The sequence below is a fragment of the Zootoca vivipara genome, chromosome 5 (assembly GCF_965207765.1).
Source record: "Zootoca vivipara chromosome 5, rZooViv2.hap1.1, whole genome shotgun sequence".
Taxonomy (NCBI): domain Eukaryota; kingdom Metazoa; phylum Chordata; class Lepidosauria; order Squamata; family Lacertidae; genus Zootoca; species Zootoca vivipara.
In genome coordinates, this window is record NC_142588.1 from 53609117 (window position 1) to 53630373 (window position 21257).

The 21257-nt window shown below is 41.4% G+C and overlaps 1 protein-coding gene across 3 annotated transcripts in view; it reads left to right on the forward strand.

Moving 5' to 3' along the window:
* The first annotated feature begins 518 nt into the window (after window positions 1-518).
* SLF2 (SMC5/6 complex localization factor 2) overlaps window positions 519-21257 on the forward strand; it is a 40454-nt gene continuing 19715 nt past the window's right edge. Inside the window, exons 1-7 of one of the 3 annotated variants that reach the window (XM_035133422.3) lie at window positions 519-909; window positions 9606-9649; window positions 11508-12142; window positions 15496-15553; window positions 16178-17136; window positions 18528-18607; window positions 20797-20901. In XM_035133422.3, coding sequence (XP_034989313.2) covers window positions 818-909; window positions 9606-9649; window positions 11508-12142; window positions 15496-15553; window positions 16178-17136; window positions 18528-18607; window positions 20797-20901 — 1973 coding nt within the window. In that variant the 5' untranslated portion in view covers window positions 519-817. Of the gene's footprint in view, window positions 910-7805; window positions 7919-9605; window positions 9650-11507; window positions 12143-15495; window positions 15554-16177; window positions 17137-18527; window positions 18608-20796; window positions 20902-21257 lie in introns of those variants that run through there. The other 2 variants (XM_035133423.3, XM_088670643.1) reach the window with 2 other exon arrangements.

The following is a 21257-nucleotide window of genomic DNA, read 5'->3' on the forward strand; positions in this document are numbered from 1 at the left end:
TGAATGCTGTGTGATCTACTCCTGCAGCTCCTTCCTCAGGTCAGTCAGCTGCCTGCTGCTTGTGCAAGTGGAGGACGGAGATTCATTTGCTCTTCTTGAGAGAAACAGCTGAGAGGATTGGGCTCAGAGGGAGGGGGGCAGCTGCTATTCTTTATTTCCACTTTCCCCGTTCACTGTCGCCTCACTGCTCTTGGGCAGTGGAGCATGCAGAGGAACCTGGCCAGAACCTCCACACAAACCACAACAACATGGCAATCCTGCTTTCCTGCGCGTCTGATTTGAGTTGATGGCGTGGGAAAACACAAGCGCAGGGCCATAACCAAAACCGGCTGCCCGCCCTGCGTTGCTTCCACCCGCGCGCGACAGCATCCTCTCCTCAACTGAGCTTCGGGGTTCATCCCACCATCGGCAGGCGAGAACAAGCGGCCCGCGCGCGCGCCTTCCCGCTGGCCTATCACAGCAAAAGGCAACGCTTTCCCCCCCCCCTCACTCCCGCGGGAAGGAGCCAGAAGCAAATTGCATAATCGGATGAGGAAACCAGTGGCTGGTTTTTGAACGCCGTCCGTCCCGGCAGCCAATCCGAGGTAGCTCCTGGCTCTCCATCCCGCCCCGTTCTGCCACGGCAGTCTGGCAGCCTATGGAGGGGAGCGCCCTTCCCTGAGCTCCGCCAATCCTAGTGCCGCCTCGATAATTCTCCGCCCGGCCTTGCCTCCTGACCCCGGTAGTGCCGTGCTATGGAGAATGGAGCGCTCGGAGAGCAACGTTGTTGCCTGACAGAACCCACACATCGAGGCGGGCTGCGGCGTCCGGCGGAGACATGACCCAGAACTTCAGTAGCAGCTCCGCCGCGGGCACCCCCAAGAGCCACAGTAAAGCGGCGGGCCGGGGAGACGGCGCCGGGGGTGGCAGGTACTGTAGGGCGGCGGCGGCCACAACAACTCCCACCAGGCAGCGTGCCGGACGCGGGGGCGAAGCTCCCTGGGTGCCGCCAAGCGGCCTGTCCCACGCACGTGCCTGACGTGGGTTGGGGTGGGTAGTTATGTGGCGGGGGTAGGCGGGGGGGGTAGCGTCTCGCTTGCGAACTCTGCTCTTTGTAAAGGAAATAGCCTGCAAATAAAAATTGCCGTTAAGTGGAAGACTGTCTGGGCTAGAACCTTCACACCCTCAGGCGCTAGATTTTTCCTTGCAAGGACTTTTCTTTTTGAGGGTCAGCAGGGTGGAGCCATGTTATTTTGGAGGGGGCACTTCACAATATGCCATTCGGTGGTGGTGGTGAATTGTTCCACTTTCTGCTTCTGTGTGAGCAATAGAATGATTAAGATTCCTCTTGCTATCCTAAACTCAGATATATAAGCTAATCACCAAATGGCACCTTAAACCTAGGTTATGACTGCCACGACAGAATGTCTAGGTGCCAATCTTTTTTAAACAATGAGCCGCCTTATTGTTTTCATTATTTTTCATTTCTATACCACTTTATATATTAAAGAAAAAAAATCAAAGCGGTTTACAACACATTAAAACATCAATTGAAACAACCCAGAATAAAACAAATTTAAGCTTCAAAGAAAATATTTCAGATCCTTCTCTAAGTGATATTTTGCTTTCCCCATAATTATTTAACTACTTAATTTATATAGCTGCCCCATAGCAGAAGTACTGTAGGAAGTCAGTATGCTGTAGTGATGTCAGACCAGGACCCGGAGATCAGAGTTCAAATCCACACTCATTCATAGAGCTCACTGGATGATCTTGGGCAGTCACAACCTCTTAACCAACCTCACAGGGTCGTTGTAGGGATTAACTGAGATGGGGAGGTGAACCATGTACTCTTTGGAGAAAAATGTGGGATATAAATGCAGTAAATATGGCCGTCTGCTTACCTGCTTAAGAAAGCTGGAGGGGCCAGACAGATGGAGATGTCACCAACCTGGCAATCCAGAGATCTCCACAGGGTTGCAATTGGACCCGTGCCAGTTATAAAACGCGCCTGGCTAATTTCGGACACTGTTTCTCATTGCTAGGTTGCCAAAAGAGAGAAGGCAGGTAGGCAAGCGCCTTGCCACTGTCAATTCGCCACATGATTTCCGGGGTGGGGGCAGCCACTTCTGCTTGGCTGCCTACTCTAGGTAGTAGTTCTGGGTCTGATTCCCACCCCTCTCCTCTGCCCAGAGGGAGAGAGGAGACTAAGGAATGAAGGGAGCTGCTCTTTTGAACTGCTGTTTGTGTACCTGGGTTGGGGAGGAGGAGCAGGTGCTGCTGTTACTACAGGCAAAGCTCCAGGGGACCTTTCCTTCTGGTAGCTGATAGGAGAATGGCACTGATTGACCATCCCAAGATGCTGAGGCCTTGGCATCTGCTGTACAGTACTACCCCACTCTCCATGGGAAAACATTAAAAACAGCATTTCCTACCTGTAATCTGAAGAGGTGCGACTCATCTACCGCCTCAGGATCCTTCTTCCCAGCTCATACTGAATGTGCACACAGATCCACAACTGTCCTTTGGGACCAGTTATTCTTAAGTTCTACAGCTCCAGACAACTCCTGTCACTCAGTCACAGCATTTTTAGGATGGGTCATCACCTTGTTGCTGGATCATCACCTTGTCGTGGTGAGTGGGCTTGCATGTTCCTATGACCCTTGTGAGTGAAGCCGTTGGGAATCTCGTACTCCCAGCAGGGTCACCCAAGGCGGTAAGGTCAAAGGGAAGGAGCTAGACAAAGAATGATCTAAGAAGTCCTCAACGGCAGAACAGACGGATGATAACAAGCGGTATGTTACAACGGCTGTGAAGGCAGATGAAGGCTGCAGCAGATAGGAATCTACCGGTTTGTCATGACTACTTCATGCCATCGGAACAGAGCCCTACTGCGAAGACAGCGTTGGTCAGCGCGCACTGATCTACACACATAAAACAAATTCACGCACAGGCGTCTTCCAAAAACCCAACCCAAACCCCAAAAGGCCCATGGTGATCGGCAAATGGTAACGGGGGCAGGATCGTGAAATCTGGAAGCCCCTAGTCATGAACTGGAATATGGGCATAGTGACAGATAGAAACAAACCAGGTGGAACTTAGTGAAATATTCTAAGGCAAATTGTATGTTAACAAGGGGACAGCCAGATATTTTGTGTACTTGCAAGCATGACACTGTAAGGGTGACTGCTTTACTGTGTGTTCATAAGCCCTGGTTTTCTTTATTAGAAGTGTGTTCCTAACCGTTGTTGCTTAGTAGCTGTTTACTGCAATACCTAATAGAATTCAGTGCATCTTTTAGAAAGCCATCCAAGTTAGGCAGTTCTTAGAGAAAAAGATTCCATAATTATGCATTGTGTAAAGTACACTCTTTCCTGATCTGTTTTAAGATGGACAAATCACCTTCACTGATTGGGTACTGTCCTAATGTGGATTTTGGATTTTTTGTTATGTCTTGCCCAGCTATGGTTTGTGCACTTTCACTGTGTGACCCTGAGCGCTGTTATATGACAGAGAGAGTACACAAGCAATTAATCTTCTAACAGACACAAGAAAATTTCTCTTCAAAACCTATGAAATTGTTTGATAATTATGGAAATCAAGCACATTAATTTGCATGGGCTTTTTTTCAAAAAGCTGAAGAATGTTATTAGAATTAAGTATGGTGTGAAGAAAGAGGGATAGAGGGAAGTTTCTCTCACATAATACCAGACACTTCACATAATACCAATGCAACTGAATGTTGGAAGATTAAAGACAGACAAAAGAAAGTATGTAGGCAATAAGCCTCGGCCCAGGGGTGACACCTAATCCAAGTCTCAGACAGGTAGCCATCAAGATCACAACAAGAGGTAACCCAGGAATGGATTCTGACTTGGAGAACAAAGAAGATCATGAACAACTTGACCAGTTGGGTCAGGAAGTGTAAATAATTTTATTGTCTTGTGTTATCGGGTGTCAGGGATGGGTAAAGGGCGGGAAGGATAGCTACTTGACACCCATGTACCTTCCCTTTGATGATGTAGAAATGATGTACTGATGATGAAAGGTGGAAGGGACTGGAAAATTGGGGAACTAATAAAAGTTGGGAGCACCTTCTGCTCGAGGTTTGACTCATCTCTTTGCAAGAGGAGTGCGGACCCTGCTATAGCAGTTTTGCTTACTCAAATTAAGGTCAGGCTTCTCAGCCACTTTGCTTTACGTTTTGCCTTGGTCTTGCCTGTTTTCTTAAGGACTTGAGACCAGTCGGTGAGCATTTTGGTTCTTTTCACTGAGGGTAGCGCTTTGTGTTGAAATTACTAGAGGCATCTGAGAGAGAGTAGTGTATGAGATCCCAGCAGTTTAGTCCTGGCTACCCAATTTCTTGATGTGTTGATGCTTTTTTGGGGGGGGGGAATTACTTTGGGTAGGCTAATACAATTGGGTATAATGTTTCTGATGGTGGCAGCAGTTTGTGGGGAGGAGGTGATTAATTGCTTTCCCACCTGTAGAAAAAATAAACAATTATCGGGGATGAGTTGCTGCTAGTATAAATGCTTAGATGGGAATATTCATATCAAAGGTTCAAATCCTGCTTGCTAAGAAAAACGATGTTTTAACCTGGGCTGCTAACATTGCTGTGGTTATTATGAGATAACCACAACAAATATTCTTGGAATACATTGCTTATTGTCCTCCCCCCCCCCCCCGCCAAGTTTTTAATCTTGAATTTATTCAAGCATGGACATCTGAACTTTGTTTGCTATAAATCTAAAATCTTTTTTGACCTCCTCTCTTCCATCTGAAATACTACACCTGTTTTTGTACTGAATGTACTGTAGCATTGCTAGCCTAAGATTAATTAACAATGACATAAATAATTTATACCTTATGTGCCTTTCCAGCTGTGTGACAGGCAGATGGTTGTTAAACCATTTCTAGTATGGTATTTCATTTACTGTGTGGAGAAAGTGTCACCTGTTGTTGTATCTGCCAGACATCTTATTTCTCTTATTTCTAATGTATGTGTGGTCCCTGATACATTTTAAGTCTCCTTCCCCACCTGCAAAAGAAGACATAAATTTTCATATGGCGCATCATTTGTATGTGTTTTTTTGCAGAGGGTCCAATCCACATACTGTGTACTACTGGTAGGCCCAGAAAATTATGTTGGAATCCCAGTGTGGTTAAATTATGAAATTTGCAAGAGGTCGTGATGAATACTATCAATTGACACAGCTTTAAAAGAGTACTGTATTATTGGGCACATTCATGGTATAAAGGACTATGAGCATATGCTACCTCTAGGATCAGAGGCAGCATGCCTTTGAATACCAGTTCTGGGAACAGCAGTGAAAGACAGCTGCTCTGCGCAGGTGCTGCTTTTGGGCTTCCCATAGGCATCAGGTTGGCAACTGTGGGAAATAGGATACTGGATAGGATAGCAGGGCTCCTCTATGAGCAGGTGAGACTTTTTCTTTATTTCCTTTTCCTTTTGCTATTGGAGTCCTCATTCTTACTTTTGCAGAATCAATGTCCATGGTATTTCTATCCTACCTGGCTTTCTTACTAGGAGGACAGTGAACCAGTCTGGGGAGAAATGAAGCAGACTGCTGTCTTGGTTTTTACTGCTCTCCATTCTGATAGTATCTCTGCAAATGTTCCATCCTAATACAGTAAAGGTAAAGGGGACCCCTGACCATTAGGTCCAGTCGTGACTGACTCTGGGGTTGCACGCTCATCTCGCATTATTGGCCGAGGGAGCCGGCGTATAGCTTCCAGGTCATGTGGCCAGCATGACAAAGCCGCTTCTGCCAAACCAGAGCAGCACATGGAAACGCCGTTTACCTTCCCGCTGTAGCGGTTCCTATTTATCTACTTGCACTTTGACGTGCTTTCGAACTGCTAGGTTGGCAGGAGCTGGGACCAAGCAACGGGAGCTCACCCCGTCACAGGGATTCGAACCGCCGACCTTCTGATCAGCCAGCCCTAGGCTCAGTGGTTTAACCACAGCGGGGTACAAGGTAATGCAGTACAAGGTGACTAATACTAGGCCATGGACAGCATGGTACCCACAGGGTTGGTAGGATTGGGACCAGAATAGCAGTGAACCTCTAGGGTAGATCACACAAGAAGGCCTACCTAGGAAGGAAGGTTGCATACATAACAACCTTTGTGTGTAAGTGAAAAAAGGTTTCACAGGTGTGTGGGCTGCTTGATTCCCCCCCCATGCAGTCCTTTGTACTGTGTTTAAATTCTCTTCTGAGTAATTTTTATAAGCTAAATATCAAATCTCATTTTCTAGAAGAATCTTCATCTCTTTACAATGACTTAACAGCAAGAAATGCATGGTGTTTTTTTGTTCTTGATATCTTTGAAGTTCTGGTTTGGCCTGTCAGCAAAATCTCAGTGTCAAATTCTGTGCTATCGTGTCTTGAACCCCAAGAGGATCTGTTGCTCAGAGAAGTCTTAGCACTGATTAAAACTACAACCACAATCTCTTTTATAATGGAGACCACTCTAGGTTCCGGCATGCAATATTACATTTTATGTGTGCAATTCCTTTTTTTTTAAGGCAGTCTTGAAAGCAGAGTTAGAAAAGTTATTCACCACATAGCTCCTGGAACCTGGGCTACAGGCATAAAAACAGAATGGCTACTTGCCAGTACAGCAGCACTTTCTATTTAATTTTTTCCAAAATTCATGAATCAAAACTTCACAGCAGTGACAAATGGTTAATATCATATTTTTAATAGCAATTCTTAAGTTGACACCACAAATATAAATGGATCTCAGCCCCTGCGGTTGTGGCCAAAATCATAAGTCATTTGAATAATTAATATTTACAAATACCACTGGGTGGTTGTGTATGCACTAAGTAAAGTATTGTGCTACGTTTGAACTTACATGCTTGGCTTGGGGAGGCAAAGTGGCACAGAAGGCAGCATCCAGTGATCTAGCAGCAGTCTCATTGTGGGGCAGAGCAGGGAGCCAAGGCAAATAGGCATGGAAGGCCTAGGATAGTATTGTATCAGTGACCAGCTGAGGAAAAAATGATACTGTATTCAATGACAGTTTACTTGTGCTAAAGTTCTTTTCCATTCCAAAATATATTTCATTTAGCTATTCTAAATTTTTCTGATTGACAATAAAAAAGTGCCTCTTTCCTGCAAAAAAGTACTAGAGGACAGGAGGCTCATGATGATGATGATGATGATGATTTATTTGTTCCCTGGTCATCTGACTGGGTTGCCCCAGGCTTGCAGATCATATGGACAGACCGTGAAACTTTTAATCAAGGCAAGAATATATGAAGTGTGTGTGTCAATGTTTTACTCAAAGCCATAGATTGATTTCTGGCTACTTTTTAGGAAAATGAGGAGGGCAAATAGCTCGCACTGGCTGCAGTGGCACCAAAAGACGCATATGTTTTGGTGCCACGCTGCTGTGTGAATCAGCTGATTTGTGGAGCAGCACAGCACCCAAAGAGGTGTGTCTCTTGGTGCTGTGCTGCCCCGCATTGCAGCCACACCAGGCAGACAGATGGAGATGTTGGTGTCAAACCTGGTTCCTAGACATCTCTACTGCCTCACAAACAGCCGTTGCCTGTTGTGAAATGTGACTGGTACCTGACTAATTTTGAACGCTGCTTGAAAGAGGAAAAACAATGTAGACAATGTGATTTTAATTTCTGGAAAACTAGTTAAGAGTGTAGATTTTGAATTTCTCAGAGCAGCTGGCTGGCTGCATCAGGAAGGAGGGAGGTCCTTGTCAAATGAGGTGAAGGCTAATGCGGAGGAGTGATCTGGTTTACTGTACATAGGCACACCACTCCCTTCCTGGAAAGTGAAACTAATCTTGCACATAGAGGATGACTGCTGCAAAGAGTCCCAAAGAAAGCTGAATCAAAAACTATGAATTCTAAACCATCAGATTATCAAAGGCAGTCATAATGAAGTTGGTGAGTTTCTTGTGAGTTTTTTGACACTCATAAGACGTGTCAAGAGGGCATAGGAATTCTGCCAGAATTAATGTTGGTTAGAGTTTTTTTTGGAGAAGTATGATTTAAAGGTTCCATTCTTACTATTGATAAAGCTGGATTAAATTATTATTATTATTATTATTATTATTATTATTATTATTATTATTATTTTGCCTGTTATGCTTTGTATTATGTTTTTATTTTTGATGTGCCGTAAAATGTGTTTGTAATGCTATACACTGCCCTGGGATCTTTTGATAAAGGACGGTATATAAATTTAACAATTAATTAATCAATAACACTTTATACACTTGCAGGATATGGAAGCAAATACAGATTTAGTTCATAGTTTTTACTGTTTGCACTAAATATATGCTAGATTAGATCACTCTCCCAGACATCAGGAAATTTTCTAGTGCAAACCTAAAAATTGCTAATTTTCTAGGATTCAATCCACATAACTTGCTTTAATCTGAATGCTGAGCCCCAAAAAAGTGCCACGAGGCAAAAGCAGATTCAAAATTCTAATAATTACTAGCAAGTCATGCCTAGTTCTGAATGTTTAGGGCACTGGAAAGAAAAAAGGAGCTGGGGTTCTGAGCTGCAATGACAACCTGTGGGTCTTAAGTGAAGATGTGGTGTTAGAAAACAAATGTAACTTCAGGAGCTAAGTAAAAGTACAGTGCGTGCAATAACTGTTTTGAATTTATCTTGAAAGCGTTGAGACAATTCCCAAAGAGTATGTCAAACAGAATTGCAACTGTACCACAAGACAATTAATTGGACCTTGGGGTCAAAGTATCTGCCTATTGATGATGCTTCCATTTGCCTGATTCACTGCTCGGGCCTTCTTGTCGGGCTAGGTAATTATGCCACGTCTCTGTATTGTGTGTGTTTGGCTCAATCAGTCAATTCCTGACATTCAGACAAACCACAGATTACATGGCTCTGGAGGAGGCTGATAGAAAGTAACCAAGGTCAGAGCATAGAGGAGGCTGACAGGAAGGAACCAAGGCCAGGAGAGTGAACTATGCAAAGACACAGAGCAGCCTCTTATAAATGTAAACTAATTCTGCTTTGATGCACACACTAGGTTTGCCTCCTACACACATACAAAGCATGCAATGTACTTTTCTTACTCTTACAAACCTCTTACAAGTTGTTACTCTTACAAACCTCTTACAAGTTATTACTTGTGCATTGTTTTTCAGGTGTAATAGTAAAGTGTACCTCCACTATTGGAAGTCTGAGAAATACTACGTAGGCTAGACTCTGCAGGTGTGGCTGCAGAGACCCTGTTCTGTATCCACATCACTATGCATTGAAGTTGGGTTGCAATGAACTTTTTTTTTTTGGGTGGGGGGGGGTGTATCTGATCCCATTGTGGATGTTCAGATTGTGACATGAGTAGCAGGAATGGTTCTGTGAATAGAAGCTGTGGTTTCAATAGTCTGATTGTGGTTCCACTTTCTCATATATTCCACAAGTTATGACACATTTGCCAAAAAGGTTTGCCATTGCATGACATCAGATTGTCAGTACAAAATGCTATCTGCCCAAACATGTTTAGAATCTATCCTTTTGACTTGACCTCCCATTTGCTATATAAGTTAAGCAGTATGTTTGTATAGCAGTATGTTTCATGAACTTGTTTTTTCTCTTATAGGAACCACTCTATTACTGACTTCTTCAAACCAGCTCCAAATCAAGGTAAGCAAATCTTTCTGTTTATAAAATGTCTAGTACAGTATTGAGATTTGGAGCTCATCTCATATTACAGTACTCTTTACTGTGAAAAGCATGAATTCCTGTACAGTATAGGTGAAAATTGCACAGTTCTGATTTATTGCATGTCTGGAAGCAACTGCTCATGCTTGCATCACATTCTGCCAGGCTCCCTGTTTACCAGGCAGAGGAAGGGGCAAGTTTCATAGCTGGTGACAAGTCTCCCACAGTACTGGGGATGAGATCCCCTTGATTTGGATACCTTGGTTAATCCCAGGCAGTAGTTTCACAGCAGACCTCTAAGCACTGGGCATGTCTATAAAGAAATCTTGTTCACATCAGGAAGTGTAACCAATGTGAAGCTTATTAAACTTGAAAATGAAGTATCAGACATTTGAATTGCATTTAAACTGGCATTACTTTTCAAAAATCCAACAGATTTTTGGAGTCATTTGATTGTTTAGGTCAAGATTACTATGAGAGCCACTGCAGTATTTGGATGAGGATGATTATGGTGTTACCAATCTTGATTGCTATTTATTAATGTTTATTTAAGAATTTGATTTTAATGGTTGGAAACTTGAATTTTATTTTTAAAAGTTTGACCTAAACCAGCCATCTCCATTGTGGTTCCTTCCAAATGTTTTTGAACTATAGTTCCCTCCATCCTTGATTATTTGCCATGCTGGCTGCGGCTGATGGGAACTGGAGTCTAAAACATTTGGAGGGTTCAGGGAGGCTGGACTGATTAACTCACACAGGAGAAAGAACATCTGTGAGACTTTGTTTGATATTTATATCAGCAGCTGGGAAACAATCGTGAAAGTGGAAAACATCTATGTGACTGTAAGGGGAAGATCTGGATTATTATGAACTTGAAGGACGATTTGAACTTTAGAAAAAAGACGGCAGTGGACAGTTGCGAGGAATTCCCAATTTCTTGAAGCATGGGAACCCAAATAAAAAATTCTTTAGATGATTTGGCATAACATTCGGTCTGATTGATATATATATGTGTATAATTTGAAATATTGAATGTGATATAATTGGTTTTAATTGGAAAATTAATAAAAATATTTAAAAAAAAAAAATAAAACATTTGGAGGGTTCTAGGGTGGGGAAGTTGATCTGTGCTATCTGGTAGAATCTCTTCAGGTTTATTCTTTGCTTCCCAATCATGACATGATGGGAGGGGGGTCAAGCTAGCCACAACCCTTGGTTTGCACATAATGTGAAGCCAGCGCTAGTTTGTTTTCTTCCCAGCGTGGCAACAGCAGGAGCGACTTTGGAACTTTTGAGCAGCATGCAATAGCACTGTGCTCATAGTTTAAAATAAACCATGGTTTAATGCAGGCTTCTTCAAACTCAGCCCTCCAGATGTTTTTTGGCCTACAGCTCCCATGATCCCTAGCTAGCAGGACCAGTAGGGATGATGGGAATTGTAGTCTCAAAACATATGAAGGGCCGAGTTTGAGGAAGCCTGGTTTAATTTGTTGTGTGAACCAGTTTTGAGATTCTGGTATTTTTTTTTATTAGAGTCGAACCTTGGTTCCCAAATAGTTCCATTTTGGAACGTTTCGGCTCCTGAATATCGTAAACCCGGAAGTAAATGCTCCGGTTTTCAAACGTTTTCCGGAAGCCGAACATCCGACGTGGCTTCTGCTTGAGTGCAGGAAGCTCTTGCAGCCAATCGGATGCCACACCTCAGTTGGTGAACATTTCGGAAGCTGAATGGGCTTCTGGAACAGATTATGTTCGACAACTGAGGTTTGACTGTACTAACTTTCTGCTTTCTTTGTTCAGCATTTGTTGATTAACATAGAACTCTGTTATTGTTTTTCAGAAAAAAGAAATGGGAAAGCTGGGCTTTCAGTCTCATATACGGAGCATCCTAGAAAAAGCATATTATCTCCAAAACAGAAGAGAAGGAAGAAGTTGTCAATTCCACCACCCAATCGGAGTCCTATAATTGAGGCCTTTCTCAGAGGTGCTAAATCTGAGAAAAAGGACTGTCCAGATAATGGAATTTTTATGACATCAAAGGTTATGCATCCCAAAGCTGTTGCTCGGCAACTCTTCACAACAGATGGGTCCTCAGACTGTTCTTTCATATTAAAAGATAATATATGCACAAAAAACCATGAAAAGAATGAAATATCTCCTGTTCGAACAAGGACACCATTAGTAGAAAATAGTAGAGAATGTAAAATGGACTACATGGAACTAGACACAGCTGGTTCAGGCTTGACTAAATGGGCTTCAACAGCAGAAAATGACAGTTTGAAAAAGGATAACCACACATGCCACCAAAAAATGGGTTGTTTGAAGATACCACAGTTTAGCCCAATTAGGTCTTCATCCCAGTTGTTGTCGGAAGTTGTTTGCAGGGAGATACAAGTGAAGGAGAAAAAGATGCTATCTAAGCAACAACCTTTTGGCCCTGTAAATAAATCCTTGGAAGCTAGCTTTTCTAACCAGGTATGTTAAAAGGGGTAATAAATACCAAAGCAATGAAGTTCTTTAATGATGTAGCATTCACAGTATTATCCAGTTATGAAATAGTAAGTATACCTTGCTGCTCTGGTCACTTAATATTTAAGTTACCGTTTGGGGATTTTTAAATAATATGAACTTTGGGGCTCCTTTAAGCTATTTGCAGTCTTAAGATTTGGAAAGTAATGGGCCTTGATATGGCATTGCCTTTATTTTAGCAAGGATGCTGCCTCTTTTATTTCAGTTTCATGCTAGTTTAAGTATGACCAGCCTCTGTATTATCAAAGCTGCTGTACTCTCCAGAAAGTTGTCAGGAAGTATTGCCACACAAATTGATTACACACATAGACAGTTAAAGTCTGTTATGGCTATTAACTGTGGACAGACCAGGAATCCCCTTTAAAAACAATCTTATTTAGTACATGTGTGCTTAGGTAAGCCCAAGGCTGTACTTGGTGGTTGCTCTTGGAACTATTCTGGGATGACTTAGCACTTACACAAGTGCCAGTCTGGGGTGGGGGTGGGGCGGTGGAGAGACTGTAGCTACCACCAACTCATTCATCATTTACATCTAAGTGAGTGTCAGTTCTGGGTATCCATAAAGAATCAAAAATATACTGACACAAGCATACTTTACTACATACTGGTGGCTTTCCAACCCAGTACTTGCCTTTTACATAAGGTTGCCAGACTCAATAGAGGACAGGACTTCTGTGCCTTTAATTGCCCTGCTCTCTTTTGAGTCTGGAAACCTTAAAGAGAAACCAGCAGACCCTTTGTTTAATTTCCAAGCAAAGGGTCTGCTGGTTTCTCTTTAAGGTTTCCAGACTCAAAAGAGAGCAGGGCAATTAAAGGCACAGAAGTCTTGTCCTCTATTGAGTCTGGCAACCCTACTTTTACATTACATCAAGCATAATTTCCAGAATTTAGGAAAGCTTTGTGGATTGGTCAGAAAACTAGACAGGGCAAACAAAGCATTAATGATTTACTCAGATATTATTAAACACACCTCCCCAAATAGAATCACATTTCTGCCTACTACTATTTATTTGCCATAGAAATTATGGAGATTAGGAAGGAATAGTGTACAAAGTGTACAAAGAATCTAGTTACCTTGGCTACCTTACTGGTTGAAAGGTTGTAACTGTCTCAGCTGATATCATTTGCATGTGAAAATGTGCATAAGTTCACATTTTTCCTTAAACGCAATATGAGCTGTCAGAAACTTAATGGTCAATCATCACAGCAAACTTGGCCGGTTATTGCTAAAATGACCTGTGGATGCTTCCACATGATAGTTTACTGTAAACGCAGTGTTTTTCATGCTAGGAAGCTTTTTGTGGTCCACATGATGTCATCAAAATGTCAGTCCATACTTAATCTTTGTTTAAGTTGGAATTTCCCTTTGAGAAATTCCATGAGTTACGTAAAATGAATGGCCTGCATTTGAAGTCAGTGCTGGTGTGAAAGCACCTTAGCACTTTTTTGGGGGTGGGCAGTTTTTCATGAGTGTGATGATGTCACTCTGCCATTTTGTTTTTAGCAGCACAAATAAAGCAATTCGCTGATCGCTCCATGTTGAAGGCACATACATGGTACCTATATCAGCCTCTCTTTAATTTTTAGTATGAAAGATTTAAGTATGACTGCTCTTGCACAAAATTATGTGTGTGCACGTGCCCCAAGAGGATATAAACAGGGTCAAAAGTTGGCAATTATTGCTAAGCAATGTGAGGAAGGAGCTGACAGGATGTGGCTCACAGATACCTTACTGAGCAGCTGAAAGAATGATGGTGGCTGTAGCCAGGTCGGGGTGGTGGCAGCCTGTTTGGAAGGTGCCCTGCAAGGAGGTCCCTTAACCAGCTGGTTTTAGTGTTCAAAATGTTTCTGGGTTGGATGATCTATAGGAAATCAAAAGCAGTAGAATGCATGGCACAGAGTATGGTAGAAATGAATATATTTGTGCTACAGGATCAAGCCCCTTCCTGCGAGCAAATAACTCCCTCACACCAATACTTCCAGTTTTGTCTACTGTGACACATGCTGGGAACATTTGCTCTTGGGTTTTTCCTTGGGGATTTTTAAAAGGGAAAACGTGTGTGTACATGTATACATTGTATGTCAGTCACACACACGGGAAAAAATTGATCTGAATACCCTGTGAGAACACCCTCCCGTAAAAAGACCCTGAATATGCAATTTCCCTTTCCTGCGTCAACATCCAGGTTGAAGTCTGTATCAATGAATCCATTATTAATGATAAGTTAAAATATTTGAGAGAGTTCCTTGTGACTTGGAAAATTATCTCTCCACTTCGTGTGTGTGCTTTGTTCATAGTAATCTCTGCCAAGCTGGACAAAACAGCTTTTTCCTCTGAGGTTTTAAAGCTATCTGTATAAAAGTTATAAAGAAAATAGTTGTGACTATATGCAGCCATAATCGTGAAGCATTTGCCTTATCTCTGCCATTTAACCTGCCTGCTCTGGGGATGAAGAGGCATATGAACCCCATAGTATTGTCTTGCATTAAACATATGAGGATCATATGTGTGCCTACATCCTATTTATTTGGAACCAGGTAGGCATATGAGAGAGCCCTGGCCACATGAGAGGGAAACATAGCATGGTGTATGATTACTGCCAGGTAGTTTTTTGCAGGGCCTGATAAGAGCGTTCATTTTCAGCACAAAGGCAAAATAAATATTTAAAGTTTAGGCTTTTTGTTTTAAAAAATGTGGCCATTTTTACGTATTTTAGTCTTCTGTTCAGCAGTCTCGCACATTTCCTTCAGGTCCATGTGTGGAATCGCAACTATCACTAGAAGCAGATATCAGGCTTTTTTGATTCCACAATACAAGTTTGATGGGTATGAAATAATGGATTGAGCTCTGAAACCGATCCTCAGTTATCAGTGTGCTTGCTTGGGCTGCCTAAAAGTAAGAGCATGCAAAGGCAAGCAATAGTAGTTATAGCTGAAAAGTAAGTACTAACTAGAGATTCAACCTGTAGCTCCTGCCTTCATCAGATGTGAGGAACTATTGGCCCTCCAGCTGTTGCTGAACTACAGCTCCAATCATCCTTGGCCCTTGGCCATGCTTGCTAGATCTGATGGGAGTTGTAGTTCAGCAACATAAAAGGCCATGAGGGTTTTCAGGTGACCTATGCCTGTCCTTTTGAGCTTCATTTACACATTTTAAAAGAAAAATACGTGGAATATACTTTAGGGTCCTATGACTGCAAATGAAAATTTTCATTGTCCCAAATAAATTTGCTGTACCCATAAAGCAACAATACCATACAAGGCATTGTCAAATCTTTTTTGCATCTGCTTATTTGTAGGATACCAGAGGTCTCTTAACAAAAAGATCAGACTCTACTTCGCGGGAATCCTTCTCAGGTATGAGCACAGCAGCTAATGATGTAGAAGAATTGGAACAAGTAGCTTACTGCACTGTAGTAACTCCCCGATTGATGGCTCCAGTTGTAACTAATTTACATAGAGTAATCCAGTGCATATTTACATGAAAGTAAGTTCCATTATGTTCAGTGGAGCTTGCTGTTAGGTAATTGTGCATAGGACTACAACCTGAATAACTCTATTTTCTTAAGATGTTCTAAATCGGGTAGACAATGTGGTGGTGCCCTCCAGATGTTGTTGGACAAGGCCAACAAACAATTCTGGTCAGCAGTACCCACCAACATCATGGGCCCAGTTGGCAGTCTAGATTAATACAGTCGTATACCTTGGATCCCGAACACCTTGCGGGTTGAAATTTTGGCTCCTGAACGCTGCAAACCTGGAAGCGAGTGTTTGGTTTGTGAATGTTCTTTGGAACCCGAACGTACGTTTTGGCGTTTCTGAACGTTTTGGAAGTCGAATGGATTTCCGGAACGGATTCTGTTCAACTTCCGAGGTACCACTGTCATTGACATTCTAATCAAACAGAACTTTTTCAATGATGTATCACTATTTTAGAGGCCTTGCATTATATAATAATTTTAGTTCATTTTCATTTCACAGCTGAGTCCTCTTCAATGCAAGCTTCAGAAGCAGAATTTCCTTCAGGATGGGCCTCTGATGAAATGATTAACATGAGAAAAAGCCAGGCCTGCCCATCAGTATACCCTGACTCAATACCTTTGTTGGGAATATCAAAACATAAAGAATATTCCAGAAAACGAAAAAGGAAATCTTTAGAAACAGATATGAAAAAATCAAAGAGGTCCATTGTACAGAGGTTTGATGAACACAATTTTAGTAGTTCACTGGAAAAACATAATTCTGACTGCTCAAAAAACAGAATGTTTCCTCATGTTGACTTGCAGGTAGAGGTTATGATTCCACCTGACAGTGATTTGCCTCTTCCCGTAGAATATATTGATGCTGAAGAAAATGGATATAACAGTATGGCTACAACAAAAAAAGATTGCCAAATCCAAATTACAGATGCCAAAGAGAGTCTGTTACAGACATTCCCAAAAATTTGTTTAGAAAAGGTGATTCCTTTGTTTCAAAAAATAGACCTTAAATCCATTAAATCTCAAGAAAAATTATTTTCCAAACAGTCAGCAGAATCTGAATCACACATTCTGCATAATAGTTCATGTGAAGCACTGAAAATGATGGTTCATCCACCTCTCACTTCTACTTTGCCTTCAGAAAATAATTCTGAGCATCCTGTATTATTGGGAGATAATGTTCTGTCATCAGAAGATTTGGATCTTGGCACCATCTCTAGCTCTTCAGACGATTTAAATGAAGGTTCCAACCTAAGGGCGTGTATTTTGAACAGAAAACCAAGTCACCTTTGTGATAATGTTGAGACCTCTGGCAGCAATATGGACAGCAGTGATGAAGAGATTCTCTTGCCACTTGAGAAAATACTAGCCCAGGGTGCCAGACCATCTGCAGAAAACCCAGAACAGAGAAAGGATGAAAGTGGTAAAACAGACACCATGAGTCCGTCACAGAAGATTCCTGTAAGTGGTTAAAAAGCTCATCTTAGTTTAGGATACCATTTGAATGGTTCAGATGTACGGTAATTATCTGAGGCTAATAAGCCATGCTGTATCATGTGCTTCTGTGCTTACTCCATATTTCTCCTTGTGCACTGGGCTTCAGCAATTTTATTCTTTTTAAAACAAAAAACTACAATTTCCTGTTGCGTCCAGCTGGGGAAACTGATCTAAACTCTTATAAACCAGGCTATGAAACCCAAGAGGAGAGAGGCAAGAAGTGAGCCTGCAGGCACAAGTCTTGTTCTCAGGTTGGAGAGCCATGGGCTGGGGTAACTGATGAACTGGACTGTTCTGTCTGTGTCAAATGTGAATTTCTCTTGAAGACCAGTATTTTATAGCACGGGTGGGAAAAGTCCTGGGCAGGTTTCCAGAGTTTTTGCCAGAAGTGACACAAGTAAACACAAGCTCATTCTGGTTTAATGTTTCCATTTCAGAAGGAGTACTGTTCCAAGGGGCTACTTTTACTTTGATAACTACAGTGGTGTTGGTATGTACAGTTAGGATGGGTACACGCAGGAATATAGCAGTCATGCAGAAACCTTGTTAAATAGGTATTATGACATGCTGAGAAGTCACAGCTGCTGTTTCTGGTACCTGAGTGTATGCCCTTCCTCTGTCCAAACAGAAAGGCTATCTTATATTTTCTCAAGTCTGCATCCAGGCTCGGTTCATGTGTTTTGGTACCTTAGCTCCTAATCAGAGCCATAGGCAGATGGGTAGAAGCAGTAGGATTTTGGACGGCCGAAGGCCAACAGGGAACCCAGACTTCTTCTTTTTTAAGCTGAGTTAAGTGGACATTTCTGGAAAAAAGTAAATAAGTCAAATTAGCTCAGATCTCCATCAATTTTCAGGGAATAGAAAATATCCCAGGAAAATTGCCATTTCAAAATATCCCAGAAAACCTGTATTACTTGAGAGAGTTTGTATTGCCCATGTGAAGATGGCATCTATCTGTTTTATTGCACCTATACATTTTGGGAACCTGTGGTGGTTTCCTAGCTAAAAAGAAGCAGTGCAGTCTTTGCAATAGAGGATGTACAACTTGCACACTTTTTGTATTTTTCCTAGTTTCAAGATTTTCCTTAATCTAAATGGTGATTGAGAACATGCAAAGTAGTGGTAGCTACAGTATATTCCTGCGTATAAGACTACTTTTTAACCCAGGAAAATATTCTCAAAAGTCGGGGGTCGTCTTATACGCCGGGTCGTATCTCTTATACGTCAAGTATATCCCAAACTGTATTTTAACTGGAAAAGTTGGGAGTCGTCTTATACACCCAGTCGTCTTATACGCCGGAATATACTAATAGAACAAAAATACTTGTATTTTAAATTTTCACTCTTTGTTTCAGCTTTTCACAGCTTCTGTTAAAAATGTCGATTACATGAATCACCTGGAGGATATCTTGAAGGAGAAGGAAGCATTCAGAAGGTATGTATGCCTGTGTGTCTCCTATCCCTAGTAATGCAATTTAGGATCACCCTCCATAAACATTATGTTGAAGAATGATACGACACCCTTGTTGGTATTGCCCGCAATGAATATACTCACCTTTCACTTAGTAGCAGGCTATTTTCCCCCATATATGGCATGAGAAAAGAGTGGAAGGGCATAAAATTAGCATTGTTTGTTTAGTTTTGCACTATGAAAATCTTCTACTAATCCATCGGATATTAATGGATAAGTATCTTCCTGTCTGCAAGGGTCCCCATTTCTACCTTAAGTTATAGTCTTTTTTTGTAGTAGTCTTCATTTTGAACTTGTTGAATTTAAAATATGAGATGGTTTTCAATGTATCAATACAGTCATACCTCGGTTTAAGTACGCTTCAGTTTGAGTACTTTCAGTTGTACTCCGCGGACCCGCCTGGAATGGATTAATCCACTTTCCATTACTTTCAATGGGATAGTTTGCTTCAGATTAAGTACGCTTCTGTTTAAGTACTCCGCGGACCGTCTGGAACTGATTAATCCACTTTCCATTACTTTCAATGGGAAAGTTCACTTGAGGTTATGTACGCTTCAGGTTAAGTACAGACTTCGGGAACCAAATGTGTACTTAAACCGAGGTACCACTGTAATTTGATGAAAGTCATGAAAACACTTGTTCTAGAAAGCCTGCTTAATGTTACAGGGTTTCTAGTGGTTACTAGGTTTGAAGAATAAATCTATCAGCCTTAAAAAGCGGTAATATTTGAAGTTAGTTCCTCACATGCCATCTACTATTTCCACCCACCATTCTCCCCTCCTTGTCATTGTAGTAGAGATCCGATTGACTGTCCTGACCTTTAAAACCTGGACAGCTTAAATTTGCTGTTTCCTATAGGGAAAATTCAGTGCTCAAGTATCAGTGCATGTGGATCTTTTCTGGTTTTAAAAGGCTACACTTTTATGACCAGAAGAGAACTGTGCTGCAGCTGCCATAGTGCTATGTTGCTTTTTTATGGTAGTATGGAGTTATATGAAAATTGGGTGATGACTTTCATTTTCCCCCTCAAAAATTATTTCCTGTAGCACAAATGGATGAACTTTTGCCTATGAATGACCAAAATGAGGCATATTCCATTGAAATATTTAAAAAGGTTACACACAAACAGTTTTTAATTTTTTTGTATGCCGTTTTACCATTTCATAAAATTGTATTAACAATTCTATATATATTTCGTATCAAATTTGGGCACAACACCACATTCCACAATGGGGAGTGTTCTTAGCAACATAGGGTATACAAATGTCACACCTGTGCAAGGTAAAAGCCCCTTTTTGGGACCTCAAAATTCAGCCAGCAGACCCTGCCAGACATGCTGGGAAAAGAACCTACAGGAGAGGTAGAAAAACATCGTCCTCTAGCGGCGTCTGTACTGTTACTGCAGCTAAAAAAAGCTTCCTTGTGTGTTTGATGACCCTATATAATGTTGTATATATGTGACTCTAAAGCTTGGGTTCAATTTTATATCTGCTTACAGTGACTTCAAAAATGGTCAAAAAACTGATAAATAATTTTTTTAAAATCATTTTGTGTGTGAGGTTTTTTTTAATCAAATCTCTTTGAAAGTAATATTTTATCTAATCTTTAATGAAAGCTCATCAATTTATGATACAGGGAAATGAGGTTGTAAAAAAGTCATCACCCTAATGAGAACTGATCTGAAGTTTATAGGATCAGGAAAGGTATCTAAGGTATATCAACAAATCATTGGCAGCGGGGAGAGAGGGAACTAGCATGCCATTTAACTGGTCCTGGGGCAATTGGCATTCATTGTAATTGCTTGCTTAGTTGAATCCTGACCACTGATCATGCTTTGCTGTGGTTGATGGGAGTTCTGTAGTCCAGAACATCAGGAGAGTACTGCGCTGTCTACACTGGCTTACTGCAGAGTTTGTACAAAGAATACATATGAATCTATTGATTTCTTGTGAAATAACATTTTAATAGAAAAAATGACATCAATGAATTTTAGCAATCTGCTCTATGTTGCTTTTTCTAACTCCAGTAACAAACAGAAATACCAGGTGCCTGTTTATAAGAGAGGAAACATGCCAATATTTAAACTTGCTCTAAGATGTGCTGTTATAGTTAGAGGCCAAGGTTCTTTTTAAACACCCGTCTCTGCATTACAGGATAGATGAACTAGAGAAGCAGCTACAGCAAGTCAATTGGGAAGTTCCAATAAATTGTCAACATGAAGAAGACTCTGATGATGGTGAACTGTCTGCAGAACACAGGTCTTCCTTCTAATTAATCCTTTTCTTGTGATCATACTCAATGAAATATTGTTTGTCTCATTGACCACTGTAATCTACCCTCCTACTGGCTTTCCAAAAATTTCCTTTAATGTCTCTCTGGGGTCCACTCTTATTCATCATTTATATCCTGTATACATGATTGGCAGTTGTAGTGTTAGGCCATGGCCTGGTTTAGATGATTTACAGTACTGTCATAAATTATGTTTCAGGGTGGTTATCAGGAACCATCAAAGCAAATCTGCTCCCCTCCTCCTCCTTTGTGTGTGAGATGATGAGTGAAAACTTTCACTTTAGTTCAAACCATAGTTCTGCATTTGATAAAGACTTTAAAAGAT